The sequence below is a fragment of the Tachysurus vachellii genome, chromosome 7 (genome assembly GCF_030014155.1).
Source record: "Tachysurus vachellii isolate PV-2020 chromosome 7, HZAU_Pvac_v1, whole genome shotgun sequence".
Taxonomy (NCBI): Eukaryota; Metazoa; Chordata; class Actinopteri; order Siluriformes; family Bagridae; genus Tachysurus; species Tachysurus vachellii.
In genome coordinates, this window is record NC_083466.1 from 11,719,219 (window position 1) to 11,737,012 (window position 17,794).

The 17,794-nt window shown below is 40.0% G+C and overlaps 2 protein-coding genes across 2 annotated transcripts; one reads left to right on the forward strand and one right to left on the reverse strand.

Annotated features, from left to right (window-relative positions):
* Positions 1-1,069: 1,069 nt before the first annotated feature.
* Positions 1,070-5,057, forward strand: amdhd1 (amidohydrolase domain containing 1). The gene is made up of 9 exons (XM_060874319.1): positions 1,070-1,649; positions 1,786-1,892; positions 2,245-2,309; positions 2,440-2,717; positions 2,977-3,202; positions 4,075-4,199; positions 4,301-4,394; positions 4,480-4,640; positions 4,919-5,057. The coding sequence occupies exons 1-9, from the start codon at positions 1,513-1,515 to the stop codon at positions 5,022-5,024; spliced, it is 1,299 nt and encodes a 432-aa protein (XP_060730302.1). The 5' UTR covers positions 1,070-1,512; the 3' UTR covers positions 5,025-5,057.
* si:ch73-71d17.2 (RPA-related protein RADX) lies at positions 5,026-16,168 on the reverse strand. The gene is made up of 15 exons (XM_060874318.1): positions 15,540-16,168; positions 13,264-13,415; positions 13,000-13,171; positions 12,636-12,744; positions 11,920-12,011; positions 11,685-11,810; positions 11,499-11,606; positions 11,181-11,354; positions 8,738-8,859; positions 8,567-8,640; positions 8,414-8,491; positions 8,034-8,083; positions 7,222-7,518; positions 6,955-7,107; positions 5,026-5,853 (listed from the first exon to the last, which is right to left on the reverse strand). Exons 1-15 carry the CDS (start codon positions 16,138-16,140, stop codon positions 5,729-5,731), a joined length of 2,433 nt encoding a protein of 810 aa, XP_060730301.1. The 5' UTR covers positions 16,141-16,168; the 3' UTR covers positions 5,026-5,728.
* Between the last annotated feature and the right edge of the window lie 1,626 nt (positions 16,169-17,794).

The following is a 17,794-nucleotide window of genomic DNA, read 5'->3' on the forward strand; positions in this document are numbered from 1 at the left end:
TTCCCAAAGTACAATTTTAAAAGTCTAGATGAAGCATTTCATTCTGAGATTCCTTACACTATTCTCAAACAGGTTACACTGATGGTAACGTTACTGTCCTCTGTCATGAGCATTGTATTGTATATGACATGCAAATGTACCTGACACATAGGCGTAGATTTAATTTACAAGAGCAGTACATTTGTAAGAAATAGAAAAAAAAAATGGATATGTTAGCTTGTCATACCTATCATTCAGTACTGCCTTTTATTTATATGTGTGTGTATATATATATATATATATATATATATATATATATATATATATATATATATATATATATATATATATATATATAGTTTGTACTTTGTAGTCATACGAGATAAGATGAACAAACACAGACATTATTGGCAGATTTTGGGAACTTGTGGCATACTTGGACAATTTATGTGGATGTGTCATCATATCCAGACAGACCGAAACAAACCAAAGGCAGGCTGCTAAGATTATTCACTGCAGATGAATTTCTTAAGGATTCTTATATCACAGTTGGTGCTGCCGGTTGTGTTTCCTGTGGCACCGAACTACTTTTTTTTTTTTTTTGGAAAAATTGATTATAGAACAACATGCAGAAGTTTTTTGCTCAGTTGTATGAATATGTGTAAATCGCTCTGGATAAGGACAGTGGCACATTTTGAAGATGGACCTAATCCAGCTCATGTAAGCCAAATCTAAACCCACTATATCACTAAATAACATCCACATATATTTAGCCTGAAACAGTTGTCTCTCTGTACAGGTAGGAGGAGCTAGATTAGGTCTGACTCCAACCCCTGGACTGTTAGTTCTGCAGCCAAGGGAAGTAAGATTATTATATGATATTTTTTTTAAGTGTGAACTCATTTACGTATTCAATGATGCTTTGATTTAATGTTTTTAAAAACATCATGCTCTCATCTGAGAAAAAAAAAATTAGGATTTAATATTCAATCACTTTTCTGTGAGTAAAATTGTCTAATTGTATAACATTAGTATTATATATCATCTAACCTAATTGAGAACTGCTATCATTAATTTATTTATTTATGTTTGTTCAATCACCTAAGTAAGATGACTTTCAAAAGGCAAATAGTCTAGGCATAGTGTAACATGCATGTCAGCCAAGATTAAGGCAGAAATGGATTAAATTAGTTATTGAACCTTGTGTGTTTCTTTAACTTGGCAATCCTTCCCATAAATCTAACATATGTATAAAAAGCAGACCATCTGCGCCGTCTCGTGGATTTTGAAAGATCATTCGTGTCACAGATCAAGTGTGTTGATTTTGACATTTTTTCACTATCAGCCAGCCCCCACCCCACAGCACCAACCATTTATTTTGCATCTCACTGCTCCTCCCCACAGCAGACCTTTGCCCTGGCTTGCCTCATTTTACACTTTGCTAAATATTTACCTGCCTCTTCATGTGTCTGATGTAAATGTGAACTCAGCTCTGATAAAGTGCTTGTGTTCAAGAGGATAAGCTGCTACAAAATGTCTGACAGTTTTCGGCTTTTAGTGAAAAATGCCAAACAGGTGGTTATGGTGTGTAAAAATGGTGAAAAGTTTCTGACCAAAGATGGAATGCAGAATTTGGCGGTTCTTGAGAATGCAAGTGTGGTCATTGGACAGTGAGTCATTTCTGAAAGCATGTTCTGAGTTGTATATTTATGTGACTGGACTTATGTACACTTGACTGGAATGAAAGCATATGCTTTGTTATGTTTGTGCACATGAATTGCTTGTATCTATTTCTGTCTGTTCTAGTAATGGACTTATTGAAGCTGTGGGACCAGCAGTCTACATCAAATCCCACTACAGAGAAGCTGTGTTTGACAAAGTTTTAGACGCTACTGGCATGTGTGTTCTCCCTGGCAAGTACTTCTTCTGCAGCCATTTATTTTGTATAATTCAATTGATCACAACTCTACCGTGTGTGTGTGTGTGTGTGTGTGTGTGTGGAGTTTGCAAGTTACATGCTTTTGATGTTTCCTCCCCAACTCTGAAGACACTCTAAAAGTGTATTGTATGCTGATTGTTATCTGTAAATTACATGTAGTGTGTGAATGGGTATGTGATTGTGCCCTGCATTTCGTCGGCCCCCATTCTAGGGTATCCGCTACCTTCTGCCCCAAATCCTTTGGGATAGACTCCAGGCTTCCTGTGGCCCTGTTTAGGATAAGTGATATAGTTAGATAATATTAAGTCACCTATTTTTTTTTTCAGGTTTGGTTGATGCACACACTCATCCAGTTTGGGCTGGTGACAGAGTGCACGAGTTTGCAATGAAGGTACACTAAAAAATAAAGTTACCCATTTTGTTTATTTAAGAATTCATTGAAATTCATTGAAACTCTTACATTTGGGTCCTGCCATGCATACTGATATATTGTGTGTGTGTGTGTGTGTGTGTGTGTGTAGTTAGCTGGAGCCACATACATGCAGGTGCATGAGGCCGGTGGGGGCATTCACTTCACAGTGACACACACACGTGCAACAGATAAAGAAACACTGCTGCAGGGGTTGAAGGGCCGCCTGGAACGCATGCTAAGAGCTGGAACTACACTGGTGGAGTGTAAGACTGGTTATGGACTGGAGCTCAATACTGAGCTAAAAATGTTGAACGTTATAGATGCAGCCAGGAAGACCATGACTATCGGAATATCTTCAACATACTGCGGTGCACATGCAGTGGCCAGGTGAAAAAGTTACTATTCATATACTGGCTCATGTTGTATACAAAGCAGAAGCAGGTCAATGTGTTGGAACACAGAAGTACATATCTTTTCATCCTGTTCTTTTTTTTTGTATTTTATTTTCTATTTAATCATTTGAATTGTGTTTCATGTGTTCAGCTAGAAGTGGATTAAGAACTGCAATTGTAATACATAAAACCCACATATTTTCTCTGTCACTTTCATAATCTCACACACTCTCTTGACTTCTCCTAACATTTAGAGGTAAGACTATGGAGGAGGCAACTGAGGACATTCTCTCAGTGCAGCTGCCTGCAATAGAAAAGCAGATTTCAGCAGGTAATCTGCAGGTGGACAACATCGACGTGTTCTGTGAGAAAGGCGTTTTTGATCTGAATTCCACTCGGCAAATTCTCCAGGCTGGGAAAGACATTGGCCTCAACATCAACTTTCATGGAGATGAACTGCATCCTATGAACTCTGCACAGGTGTGTAAGCACTTTGAGGGTTCTCCGATGCTTTTCTGCTCACCAAGGTCGTAAAGACTGATCATTTGAGTTACTTTCAACTTCCTGTTTCCAGCCTACAGACCCTCTGCTTACAGGAAGATTTTTTTGTTCTTTGCATTATTCTGTGTAAACGCTAGAGACTGTTGTGAGTTAAAATCACAGGAAATCTGCAGTTATATAATACAAAATACAAAAAAAAACAGCCCATCTGGCACTAACAACCATGTCACAGTTAAAGTCTCAGAAAAAGATAGATCACAGTCTGATGGTTAAACATTAAATTAAGATTTTGACCTGTATCTGAAAGATTTTATGCAACCTTTCCCCAGAAATCCTTGTGATTTCATAGCAGACGGAGTTGCTTGTAGGTATTAGCCAGAGCATTAAAATACTTACTTCATAATGTATCATATCTTCAAACTGGTCTTTATGTCACAAACTACTACATGACTAAGGAAATTGCTTCATGTACTGTATGTCATCCTGAAGTCAAGAGCAATCTTATTTAAACATCCACTTCTTGTTGCCCCCTAATGCACTTATTTGCAGGTTATGTATGTCTTATGCATTTCCATATTACGAAGGGGAAGTCGATAAGGCCAATTTAAACACAAGAATCGTCCTTGGAGTTCCTGAGAATAACTCATATTTTTCACAGGTATCATTATTCAGAAGGAAACTGACAAAGGGTATGAATAGTCCTGGATTGATATTATTAACCATATAGTGCTGTCTCGCACTGTCCTGTTGTAAAAGGCAAATAAGAGACATATAGAGAAATAAGGCTTAAATCCAACACTAATATAACACATTATAACACATTACCTTTCTGTGATTACTCCTGATGTTAGCTTGGGGCGGAGCTTGGTGCTTTAGCTATAAGCCACCTAGAGGAAGTGACCGATCAGGGCATTGCTGCCATGGCGAGGGCAAAAACGTGTGCTGTCCTGCTGCCCACCACTGCCTACATTCTCAGGTAGATCTTTAAAGTAAAAACAATAGAACTATACTAATAAGGCTCTAAACTTCAAACCACGAATGAGCTGAAATCAATATTTTTATCATCCCTCAAACCAGGCTTCCATGTCCTCGGGCCAGAGATATGCTTGATGCTGGAGTTATTGTATCACTTGGGAGTGACTTTAATCCCAATGCTTACTGCTGCTCCATGGTAGCTGAACCATACACGTTTTAATGTTCTGTATTTTACATACAGTGTATTATTTGTATGTGTGTAACATTCTAATTTTTCCTAGCCAATGGTGATGCACTTGGCCTGCGTGATGTTGAAAATGTCAATGACTGAAGCTCTGGCAGCTGCCACAATAAACGCAGCCTACGCGTTAAATCACTCACAGACACATGGATCTCTGGAGCCTGGCAAACAAGGAGATCTTCTCATCATTAATGCCCCACGGTACACACAAACAGCCCACAAAATGTTTGGATTTTATAAACTTTTGAGACTATTAAACAAGCAGGATTTGAGATAGTTAGGTTTGCGAACTTCATGCACTGTATATTACCTCCTTGGGTGCTGCGACCTAGCATGTAAGAAGAGGTAGAGCAATAACGAATTAACATTAATGAATGTTAAATGGAACCTCAGAGAAGCAAAATTCAAGATTTTGCATTACGATTTTTGTATTACGATAGAGAAGTAGAGAAACAACCATTTCTTCTTATTTTGTGCAGATGGGAGCATCTTATCTACCAGTTTGGAAGCCATCAGGAGCTGGTGAGATTTGTCATCATCAAAGGCAACATTGTTTATGAAAATGACAAGGTCTTGAGCCTCTAAATGTAAAAAATATTGATTTATTCAAAGAGCTTAAAGATTTATTAAACAGTCTGCAGGAATAAACTGACTGCTGTTTATTAAGGTGCTATGAAGTCAAACTTTAGCTCCCTGAACAAAAAATCTAGTCACATCCATCAATATCTGCACCTTACACTACAATGTCTATACGTTGCATGTTATTAATTGGCAAGACTCTGAGGTTGCTTTTTGTGCTTGATATCCAAAGCACAACACAATACCAACTGCTCTGGAGTAATTGACTGGCCTGGTTAATACACAACCTTTAGTGAAGATATATATAATTCCATAAAAAAGGAGAAACTTGTTTTAGAAATTGTTAATGACCATTTCGGTCATTATTTAGTGCAAGCTGTGTGAAAACGTGGCAGATTAATACTTATCATTTATTAATACTTATTTATTAATACTTATCATTTATTAATACTTATCCTGAAACAGAAAACAGAATCAAGAAATCATTTTATCTACATTTATATATAAATACTTAGAATGAACCTGCTGGATTTGAGGATATTCAACACCTTTATGTGTGAAAAGGGTCTTGTTCAAGAATAAAAAAATGTCCAATACAAAACAAAAAATCTGAATTGTGAGTGTGAGACATTGCCTCTGTGCTTAAATTCTACAAAAGCAGACCTTTAGCTTGTGTGGAAAAGAGATCTCAGCTTTGTATTTATGTACAGTCAGCTCCTTAGAGGAAAAGCACAGTTTAGGATGAGCTCTACTTTGTCTCCACCTAGCGCACACGCCTCTAGCACACACACCATCCTCTGATTCGTCAGCTGTGCTGCAGTGGCAATCAGATCAGCTGTGGGTGGAAAATTAAAGAATCTTTGTGATTGTAATTCATGTTTACTTTACAAGGATATCCGTCAATCTCAATGAATTAATTTCCGCCCTCATTTCAATCCTCTAAACTCAGAACATATTTGTAATTTGCATGTTACATCTAAGCTGAGTAAAACATGCTCCTGTGAAAAACAACAAAGAAATATGAATGCAAGCTGTGCGAAAAGGCTCCTAACTCTTACGCAACAGAATAGATACATGAAGTACAATAAGCCTACAGTACATTATGGGGGGAAACATTCACCTCATTTACAAATGAGTAATCCTTGTACATAAAACGAACCACATGTAACATAAGGCCATTACAGCCAAATTTTATGACAGTAACAGACAACTAATATTTGTTTTTTAAATAATGTATGGAATAATGAAAGTTATGACTAGTCACATTTATAATTTTCTGCTATAAAAAGGATCTCTAATGCCCCCTTTTCCACCAGAAAGTACCGGGTGCTGTTTCAGAGTGCTGGTTCGAAGTTGGTTCCACTGGTGAGCTTTTTAAGAACCTGTTTGCCTTTCCATGGGCTAGAGAGCCATCACAGAGCCAAGTCTTACATCACTGTACGTTATACAGTGACGTCAGCGCAGCAGCGGCAAACACAAAAACACATCAACAACGGGGGATGTTGCTTTACTGTTCATGCTCATGGCTTTGCGAACCTTCATTGGCATCCAAATGCGGCGAATCCTGATTTAAAATGATTTAAAAATGCCGCTAACGACGTTCTCTTTTGTCTTGTTTGTCACAGTAACCCCACCCCCAGCCCCTGACGCAAGCGGTTCTTAAGTCTAGACCAGCAACGTTTTGGTGCTACTTAAGAACCACTTTTCCTGGTTCAGAGCCGGTGCTTTGGCTGTCGAAAAAGAAAGAACTGATTTTAAATTAGGCTCTGGCTCTGAACCAGCACTCAAACTGCCTTGGTGGAAAAGGGGCATAACAGGGGTTCAGGTTCATTCTTTTATTAGTAGTTGATCCATTTGCTCTAGCATGAGGATATGTTTTGAACGAACAATATAAAGCACTTCCATAAGTTGCTCTGGAAAAGAGGTTATTGTTTACCCGGGCTTGGGGGTGGAGCATGTGAAGAGAAGCCACCATGTGAAAGGACAGACTCCCATGTGTTGTCATGTGTCAATGGGAGGGGCTTCCAGTGCAAGTTCCCAGGAGTGGCAGGGAAGAAGATGACATCCAGCAACACTCCATCTGACAGAACTGCATATATACATAAAAGCACAGACACAATCAAATATATAACGTTGGGTGATTTGGGTGCGTGGAACTCAACAACTGTCTGCAAACACATCTGTTTACTTCTGTCAATCCAACCTTTCATTGTTAAGGTGAAGTAACCAGTGTAACACTGGGCGGGGCTAAAAGATTCCAGCTCTCTGTGTGGGAGGACTTTGTGGAAACTGTTGGTCTGCAACCCCACAGCCGCTGCTTGGACGTGCCGTCGTTCATAACAGAAGCGCCTTGGTATCGTCTCAGCGGCAACATGAACCGTACCAAGGTGGGACCGGATGGGGCTACTGGGTGGTGTGGAGAAATCTTCATCGTCTTCTTCCTCATCCTCATTGTTGTCTCCAACCAGAAATTCCATAGCACCATCAAACAGAGAGAAGTCTGCAGAAGGAAATATAAGACATTCCAAAACTTTAGCTGTCCCAAACCAACTGCATTACTCTTTAATACAAACAAGTTATTTCATATTTTGATATCCAGCAAACATTTACATTAAGCTTGTGAAAAGTTTAGATCAATTCATTTTAAATTTAAAACCATGTGATTTTAGACCTGCAATAATCAGAGACCATTGTGCTTCAGCAGATCTCAGGTTTCTTTTTTACATATTTCCCCTCAGACAGAATATGGCTGTTCAGCTCTGACCAATTTCCTTAAAAATCATCCCAGGAGGCATGCGTAGTTTCAAAAGAGCGTACTGCATTAAGTGGGAAGAAGAGAAGGGCTTGTCTGTGTTTTTATTGTAATTGCTGTGAATCCCTTGGGAAGCAGAGGGCTCTAATATCAGAAGTTACTACTTTAAAGCATGTTATAAGGATTTCTTGAACTGCATTACAGCATTTGGTATGCTGCTAACAACAGTAAGACCTTAATGGAAGTGTTCATAGTTTTCTCACCATTCTCTGCATCTTCTTCTGTTGATGATTGTTGAAAAGGTGGTGCCAACCTGACAACATTTGAAAAGAAAAAGAAAACCCCAGAGTGAGCTTGCTTGCTTTCTCTCTCTCTCTCGCTCTCAGTCTCACTCTCAGTCTCCCTCTCAGTCTCACTCTCAGTCTCACTCTCAGTCGCACTCTCAGTCTCACTCTCAGTCGCACTCTCAGTCTCACTCTCAGTCTCACTCTCAGTCTCACTCTCAGTCTCACTCTCAGTCGCACTCTCAGTCTCACTCTCAGTCTCACTCTCAGTCTCACTCTCAGTCGCACTCTCAGTCGCACTCTCAGTCTCACTCTCAGTCTCACTCTCAGTCTCACTCTCAGTCTCAGTCACTCAATACCTCTTTCTGGGTGTGCTGCTGGAAGCCCCACTGGAAAATAGCAATTTCCTCTTTGTTGGAGTTTTAAAAGGGTCAGACCTGCAATATAAATAGTGCTGCCATCACATGGCTCATACAAGACACATTATACATGAAAGAAAAACAAACACAAACCCTTCTCTTTGTCTTGGCACTCTAGGACTAAGTTGAGCTGTCAGTGTGTCTAAATTCTGCGTCCTCCCCATATCCTGAAAGAGAGATACAGGAAGAAATTAGCATAAAACTTTTAAGTGATATCATGATAAATTCCTGATGCTGTGTGTGTGTGTGTGTGTGTGGGTGTACCTGTCTGCTATGGTAGCAGGCTGAAGTGATTGTGCACTGTACAATGAAGCGTTGTGTCTCTCTGTAGTGTAGCCTGTCACAACGGAGCCTCATTTCACCTCCACTGATCAGACCTGCCTCATCTGAACAAAACAAACACACAGTGATTAACAAGTGCTGCCAGTGTACTGCATTTTTATATTCCAATGATGGATACACTTTTATAGATTTGCTTAGAAATAGTTTTTATATTTTGGAACATTCTGTAAGGAGGTTTTTGTTGGGATTGTTACCATTGTTCTTTCTCTCTTTTACACATACACACTGTGTACAGGGAGTGCAGAATTATTAGGCAAATGAGTATTTTGACCACATCATCCTCTTTATGCATGTTGTCTTACTCCAAGCTGTATAGGCTCGAAAGCCTACAACCAATTAAGCATATTAGGTGATGTGCATCTCTGTAATGAGAAGGGGTGTGGTCTAATGACATCTACACCCTATATCAGGTGTGCATAATTATTAGGCAACTTCCTTTCCTTTGGCAAAATGGGTCAAAAGAAGGACTTGACAGGCTCCGAAAAGTCAAAAATAGTGAGATATCTTGCAGAGGGATGCAGCACTCTTAAAATTGCCAAGCTTCTGAAGCGTGATCATCGAACAATCAAGCGTTTCATTCAAAATAGTCAACAGGGTCGCAAGAAGCGTGTGGAAAAACCAAGGCGCAAAATAACTGCCCATGAACTGAGAAAAGTCAAGCGTGCAGCTGCCAAGATGCCACTTGCCACCAGTTTTGCCATATTTCAGAGCTGCAACATCACTGGAGTGCCCAAAAGCACAAGGTGTGCAATACTCAGAGACATGGCCAAGGTAAGAAAGGCTGAAAAACGACCACCACTGAACAAGACACACAAGCTGAAACGTCAAGACTGGGCCAAGAAATATCTGAAGACTGATTTTTCTAAGGTTTTATGGACTGATGAAATGAGAGTGAGTCTTGATGGGCCAGATGGATGGGCTCGTGGCTGGATCGGTAAAGGGCAGAGAGCTCCAGTCCGACTGAGACGCCAGCAAGGTGGAGGTGGAGTACTGGTTTGGGCTGGTGTCATCAAAGATGAGCTTGTGGGGCCTTTTCGGGTTGAGGATGGGGTCAAGCTCAACTCCCAGTCCTACTGCCAGTTTCTGGAAGACACCTTCTTCAAGCAGTGGTACAGGAAGAAGTCTGCATCCTTCAAGAAAAACATGATTTTCATGCAGGACAATGCTCCATCACACGCGTCCAAGTACTCCACAGCGTGGCTGGCAAGAAAGGGTCTAAAAGAAGAAAAACTAATGACATGGCCTCCTTGTTCACCTGATCTGAACCCCATAGAGAACCTGTGGTCCATCATCAAATGTGAGATTTACAAGGAGGGAAAACAGTACACCTCTCTGAAGAGTGTCTGGGAGGCTGTGGTTGCTGCTGCACGCAATGTTGACGGTGAACAGATCAAAACACTGACAGAATCCATGGATGGCAGGCTTTTGAGTGTCCTTGCAAAGAAAGGTGGCTATATTGGTCACTGATTTGTTTTTGTTTTGTTTTTGAATGTCAGAAATGTATATTTGTGAATGTTGAGATGTAATATTGGTTTCACTGGTGAAAAATAATTGAAATGGGTATATATTTGTTTTTTGTTAAGTTGCCTAATAATTATGCACAGTAATAGTCACCTGCACACACAGATATCCTCCTAAAATAGCTAAAACTACAAACAAACTAAAAACTACTTCCAAAAATATTCAGCTTTGCTATTAATGAGTTTTTTGGGTTCATTGAGAACATGGTTGTTGTTCAATAATAAAATTAATCCTCAAAAATACAACTTCCCTAATAATTCTGCACTCCCTGTATTCTTAAACTGCTTTCTATCTTTGGCATGGAATAACTAATAAGACAATGAGGAAAAACACTATTACCTTAGAAATAACTTCCAGTGAAAACTTTAAAATGTCTTTCTCCGACTGCATTAAAAGGAAACATTGCTGTTTTACATAAATCTTGACCTGAGGTGAAATGTGTTATGGATATGGCTGCTAGGGCCTCTATGTCTCCCCCTTCACCTCATTATCCTGTGTTGTATATAATTTAAGGTTAGAGCTCAGTGGTACCTTCCTGGTTAAATAAGGAATAAATAATATATCTGACCCCATGTTCTCTAGGGACATGTGCTCTTAATAAATATCAAATATCAAATGAATCTGCACGGAGCATCATAAAATGTAATTGTCTCAAACAAAGCAGAGGTAATCCGCAGACAGCAAAGTTAAAGACTTATTATTAGTATTCTAATTCTGAAAGACTGGACTGTGAGTTTCTGTAATGTAGCTAATATTAAGCCAGTAATCTAGCCTGCAAATTTGCTCTCAATTTAAAGTGAAGCAAGCAGCCCACCTTGCACTAGTTAATCATTTCTTTCTTTACCTTGTCTGTTTTCCATAAAGCTTTGTAGAGAAACAGGCAGGGGAGGATAACTGAAGTATCCTCCGATCACAGCCCTGTCCAGCATGTTGGCCTCATCCACTTGTTTCAACCACTGCAGGAACTGTCGCACTGGACGAATACCTCTGTATGGCATGGCAGAGTGGGAGCTAGTGCCTTTGTGCAATCAGACAATCAGACCTCAGATAAGTGAAACCATGTGCATTTTGCTTTGAAAGCTAGTTGGTTGAATATTGAGAGAGAGAGGAAGAGAGGAGAGAGGAAGAGAAGAGTGAGAGTGAGAGTGAGAGAGAGAGATACCTGTGCAGTACACCTGGGTAAATAATGTGTTGCTCAGATAGCCAAAGGTTGTAGCACTGCCAACTTTATTCCTTATTAGCTTGAGCCTAGTACAAACAATCAGTACCACTGAGAACGAAAAGAGGAAAAGATTAGAAAGATATTAGTTTTGGATTATGTTAAAAATGTGGCTAGAACAATTGTTACTTGGTTGGATTCGGCTTTGGATGTCTGGCTGTGATGTTGAAAAAAGCTTGATGGTGATTAGTTGATCTGTGGTCCCATCTGTCAACTGGAGCCAGCGGTACTCTTCAAATTCTGACCTTCGTCCATCTTAAAACAAAAAAGAGGATTTTTTGTGACACTGTACTACAATACCTCAACAGAAACACTGCTAATTATTTTCACTTAGTTGAGTGATGTGTGTGTAGTGCTGTCTCACCCTTACTCCTGATACGTTCTTGCCGGCCCACAAAAACAACCACGCCGATAACATCACAGATAGTGCTATGAGGAGAATTTTGTAGCTCATTTCTGCAGAAGACATGATGCACCAACAGTTTGGTGAGGGCTCATACATGGGTGATAAGGTGGTAAGGTGTCCCACAAACTTTAGCTTAAATAGCAAATCATCTTTAGAAGACTAAATATAACAGAGCTGAAAAAGTCAAATACTGAGTGGTCAAACAGCAGCTGGGTGGATCAGTAACTATAAAAATATTTAAATTTGCATCAAAAAAGAGAACAGAGATAGCATGTTCAATACGGCAGGTACTGCTCGACTGCTCCCACCGGCTTTCAGCTTCGAGGACGGTACGCATCAAGACTCTTCTCTAGATGACTGAACAACTAAATCACTGGATGTCTTCAAAGGCTTCAGTTTATCTGTGTGATTTTCTTACTATATTACCTCACAACAGTGTATTCGGACTGATAATAGTCTTAGTCTATGACCTAGCAAACCAGTAATAGGATGTATTACTTAAAAGTACTTCTCTTAGTCACTCTAGATAAGGTTTTCTGCCAAATGGCACAAAAATAAACGTAATTTGAATTGAAAAATTATACATTGTACAAACCTTCACTCACCATAACAGACAGTCAGACAGACAGACAGACAGACAGACAGACAGACAGACACTGTTTTTGTGTGTTTACCCGCTGAGGAAGTTATGTGGCAGGTCTGGTAAATCCCACTCAGGTAAAACTTGCTGCTTTGGGATGATGGCAACTTTAGCAGTAGGATTTCTGGAGTTTAGACTGATCTCTGATGGAGAAAGTGGAAACAAATTGGGCAAAAATGCTAGAGAAGCCAAATACTGAAAAGTACTAAACAGTGTGCTAGAACTGGATTTTTACACTTCCATTAATGATACTGGGGTTGGCGGAAAACAATTTTAGAGAAGAGGCTTGAAAAGCAGAGCACTGGTCTCTGGTACGGTGCACACAAGTGATGGAACTGTATCTATGACATACACTGATGAGAACAGTAGCAGGGCTTATGTGGGATGTTTCTCTGTACCAATGTTTGGTTCTGCGTCTTCTCGGCTGTGGTTGCTGTAGCTGTCCTTCACTCTGTACCGACTCAGTCTTAAAACTTGGCCAGGCTGCAGACATCGGTACCAGTCTAAGCACACACTGTTCCATAGCACCACGCGCACACTAATGGAGCCGTCAGCAACCTGTAGCTCGGCCTGTCAGAGACAGAGGAAGTAAACTATGAGTTAGGAGAATGACAGGGTAAATTTGATATGTTTCATGTTAACTCATAATCATAACCTCTAACCTTGTATGGGCATTCACAACTCTGATCCGCTTTCCCATAATACATCAGTCTGGATTTGTGCATAATCCGCACACACAGAGCTCCTCTGCGCCGTAGTGATCCACTCAGAAAGCGACGACGGAGCTCTGCTAATGACACAACCGGCTGTGCATCTGTTCAAAGGCAAATTAATAGTTAATTGAAAATTAACAACATTAATAACTTTGCAACACAACAAAACAATGTTAGACCCTAACTCAATTACACTCCTTTTCAATTCCTTTCAGCTGAATACCAAATCGCTTTTATAACACAACACGATTACTGACATCTGTCCTTATAATACCTATGATTGGAAAGTAAACACCACTAACCAGATACGTGAATGATAGACCGGTGTACGCACAGCAGTGACATTGCAGTGTGTGTTGTGTTAAAGTAAAAAAATTACAGAATTTATTACTCAAGTCAAATTTAGGTAAGTCATCTAAATCAATTTTCTTGTAAATAATAAGTATGAAAATTAAGTACATCTTAAAATTTCACACAGAAACCCACATGCTAGAACACACAACTCTTTTAAAACGCCTGGAGGATGAAGTAGGTATCAAGAGGACTGCTTTAAAGTGGTTTAAGTCATATTTGCATGAAAGAACTTTCTTTGTGAATTTTGCAAATAACTCTTCTTCGCTGGCATCTTTAAAATACGGTCTTCCTCAGGGTTCTATTTTGGGGCCCATTTTATTTTCTTTGTACATGAGCCCACTTGGCTCAATTTGTCGTTGTCACGACATCTCTTATCACTTGTATGCTGACGACACTCAATTATATTTGCCTTTTAAAGGTGGAAATTTGAACTCGCTACAGAATTTAGTACTCTGCCTGGATGAAGTCAAACTCTGGTTATTGCACAATTTTCTTCAATTAAATGAGAAAAAATCTGAGATAATTATATTTGGTCCATCAGAACTTAAGGAAGCTATGTCTAGTGCTATTTCCCCACTGGACATACCTATAAAAATTACTCTTAGGAATCTTGGTATTATTGACTCTTCCCTCAGCTTTGACAACCAGATTAAGTCAGTAGTAAAGAGTAGTTTTTATCAACTTAGACTGATCTCCAGGCTGAAACCCATCCTTAATACTAAAGACCTACAGGTCATAGACTCATAGTTCATGCTTTTATCACCTCAAGACTGGACTATTGCAACTCTCTGTATATTGGGATAAGCAAGCACAATCTATCTCGTCTGCAATTAGTGCAGAATGCGGCAGCTAGGTTTCTAACTGTCACAAAAATTAGAGAACCCATAACTCCAGTATTATCTACTCTTCACTGGCTTCCAGTCCAGTATAGAATTGATTTCAAAATTTTATTGGTGGTTTTTAAAGCATTTCACAACATCGCTCCAAGCTATATCACCAGCCTCTTAAAGGACCATACTCCAGTCAGGTCGCTGAGATCAGGAGATAAACTTCTACTGGCAGTTCCCCGTTCCTCAAAAAAATTTAGGGGCTTCTAGCTTCTATCTATAGAGCTTTCATGGTCATCGCCCCAAAACTGTGGAACATGTCCCTTTGCACATTCAGCAGGCCTCAACTTTAGAAGGTTTTAAGTCTCAGTTAAAAACTTATCTTTTTAATTTAGCGTTCGTTGAGAATAGACCTTGTGTAGAGATAGTTTCTTGATACTTTTATATATTTTATTTCATTTTATCTTTTATCTATTCATTTTATCTTTATATTTATCTATCTATTATCTATCTTTTATGTATTTTATTTTTCATCTGTTTTAATTTTCTTTGTTATAATCGGTCTGATATATATTGCTTTATGCTTTTTGTAATATTGTGCAGCACTTTGGGCAATTGAAATTGCAGTAAAATGTGCTATATAAATGAATAAAGTTGAAGTTGAAAGTCGAGTGTGCCTTAACTTACAGTTATTCATTTAGCAGATGTACTTAGCCTGTACTTGGTAACATCACTTTTACACCTCTGCAGGTTGAGTAATGGTTCAGTTATTGTTTTTAAACATGACAGTAGTTGTCATGTCAGTAGTAGTAGCTCATGAAGTAAACATCCAGTGTGTGTGTGTGTGTGTGTGTGTGTGTGTGTGTGTGTGTGTGTGTGTGTGTGTGTGGGTGGGGGGTCGTCAGTGAAATTGAGCCTCTGCTCTGTAAATGTAGCTTCAAAATGGTGAATGTATCCATAGTAACATGGCCATTGAGTGCTATTTTAGGGGAAATTAAGCGTTGTTTGAAAAGGTGATACGGCGTGTCAGTACAGGTTAGTTACCTTCCACCACATACTCTTCCTCAGAGTCTTCCTCACCGGTCTGAGAGGGAGGCGTGTGCCGCCAGGCTTCCCCAATGAAATCGTGATTATTCCACAAGGGCAGGTAAGTGCTCCTGCGAGCCCTGAGCGGGATGAGGCTCGGCTCGTCGCCCATCACCCACGGCAGTGAGTCCACATTAACAGAGAACAGGGACAGGAGAGCCGCGTCGCTCGCGCCTGAACTGTCCACATCCAGGCTACGGATGTGAAAAGTCCTGCTGTTCCCTTCGCCTTCGTTAGTAGCCGAGAACACAACATTTCTCACCACACAGCCGCAGCGGAGCTTATTTCTGTGAATCAGTCTGTTCAGGCTGGGGTCCAGAGACACTCTCACTTTGCAGTGTCCGTCAGTAACAGTAGCATCATACAGACTGTCTGACATACAAATACTGTCTGGGAAATACACGACGAAATTCGGGTCTCTTCCGTAGCGCTCAAGAGAAATGATATATAACGCTTCTGCTTGGGTTTTGACTCTGGGAGACGCAGATGGAATCGTCAGGAGTTTATTTAGGCTTCTTTGAAGCGCACAGTCTCCAGAACAGCCTGACGTGGCGGCCATTTTACTTACACAAGAATAATAATAATGCAAAGCATGATGGGAAATGGAGTCAGGAGTCTGCACGCGCTTATAATAGTGATGGGAAGTTCGGTTCTTTCGGACAGTTCGATTTAATGAACCAGTTCAAAAATCCAGTTCACCAGTTCTTTTACGTCCTGACGTAATGACGTCATCCCGCTGCCGGCAGATATGAATACGATCAATTAAACACATTCGAAAAGTTCTTTGTAAGCATAACTTTAGTTGAATACGTTTCTTACATTTAAGTTTTGCAACTAAAACACCCAGTACAGGCATTGATGTGCAAACGTGGATGTTTTTCGTGTCTTAAAGATATAAAGTTAATAAACTAATCTTCATCAACTTACAAAAAGCGGCATATAAAAATACAGACTAACCTGCACAACAGTCAATAGTAAAATTAACTGACATATATTGAGTGAACAGTTGTATGATTTTTTTTTATAATGTTTAATAGCCTATGACTAGTTACTATGCATATCCCAATATGTATAATTTGCTCTGAAGGTTCACGCATGCGCAGTATCAACAGCTAATCGGTTCTCAGTATGTCGGACGCGTCCGAAAGAAACAGTTCTCAGTTCAGTGTACTGATGGTTCGCTGTATCAGTTCAGTGATTCAAGCATGCGAAGTATAAACAGCTCATCGGTTCTCGGACGCGTCCGAAACAAGCAGTTCTCAGTTCTGTACTGATGATTCGCTGTATCGGTTCAGTAATTCACGCATGCGCAGTATCAACAGCTCGAGCTCAGTTCTTTCAGCACATGTATCAGTTCAGTGTACAGGAGTTACATATACTCCGGGATATTAGTTTATTTAGAGTCGGACCGACTGTCAGGCATGACCGAAAGTGAGTAACTTTAGTAACTTGTGCATCAGTGCTGACTCAAGACGCGAACTGTTTAGAACGAATCAGTCCGATTTGGTGAACCGGTTCATCCAGTTCACTAAAAAGAACTGGTTCAAAAGAACGATTCGTTCACGAACTGGCCATCACTAGCTTATAATCACAACGTGCCTTAGATAATAGAAGATGCACACAACGTTTTCTCTTCCTCCTCCTCATCTTCATCTTCTTCCACCTATTAAATATCTGATAAATTATTATCAATCTTGACTATTAATTACGCATCATTATACCGTACTGATTAACACTGATTAAGGGCAAGCCGTGGATTAATGGTTAGAGAGTCTGACTCCTCGGGCCGGCCACGACTGAGGTGCCCTTGAGCAAGGCACCGACCCCCCAACTGCTCCCCGGGCGACGCAGCTTAAATGGCTGCCCACTGCTCCGGGTGTGTGTTCACGGTGTGTGTGTTCACTGCTGTGTGTGCTTTGGATGGGTTAAATGCAGAGAACGAATTCTGAGTATGGGTCACCATACTTAGCCGTATGTCACTTCACTTTCAATTTCAAGTAATCCACTTACCTTATGCTTGGCATGTCTCATATCTTTTCACATCTCAGTGGCATTTATCAGAACTGCATTAAGCTAAAAAGGCCGCAGTTGTGCGGGTTCCCACAGTAATTAAGTGTAATGAATACGGGTGTGTTTGCTGTAACTATGGATGTCCTCTGGTGTGGAGACAGGACACAGAAACAGGACAACGCTGTGTTAATAAGAATGTCACT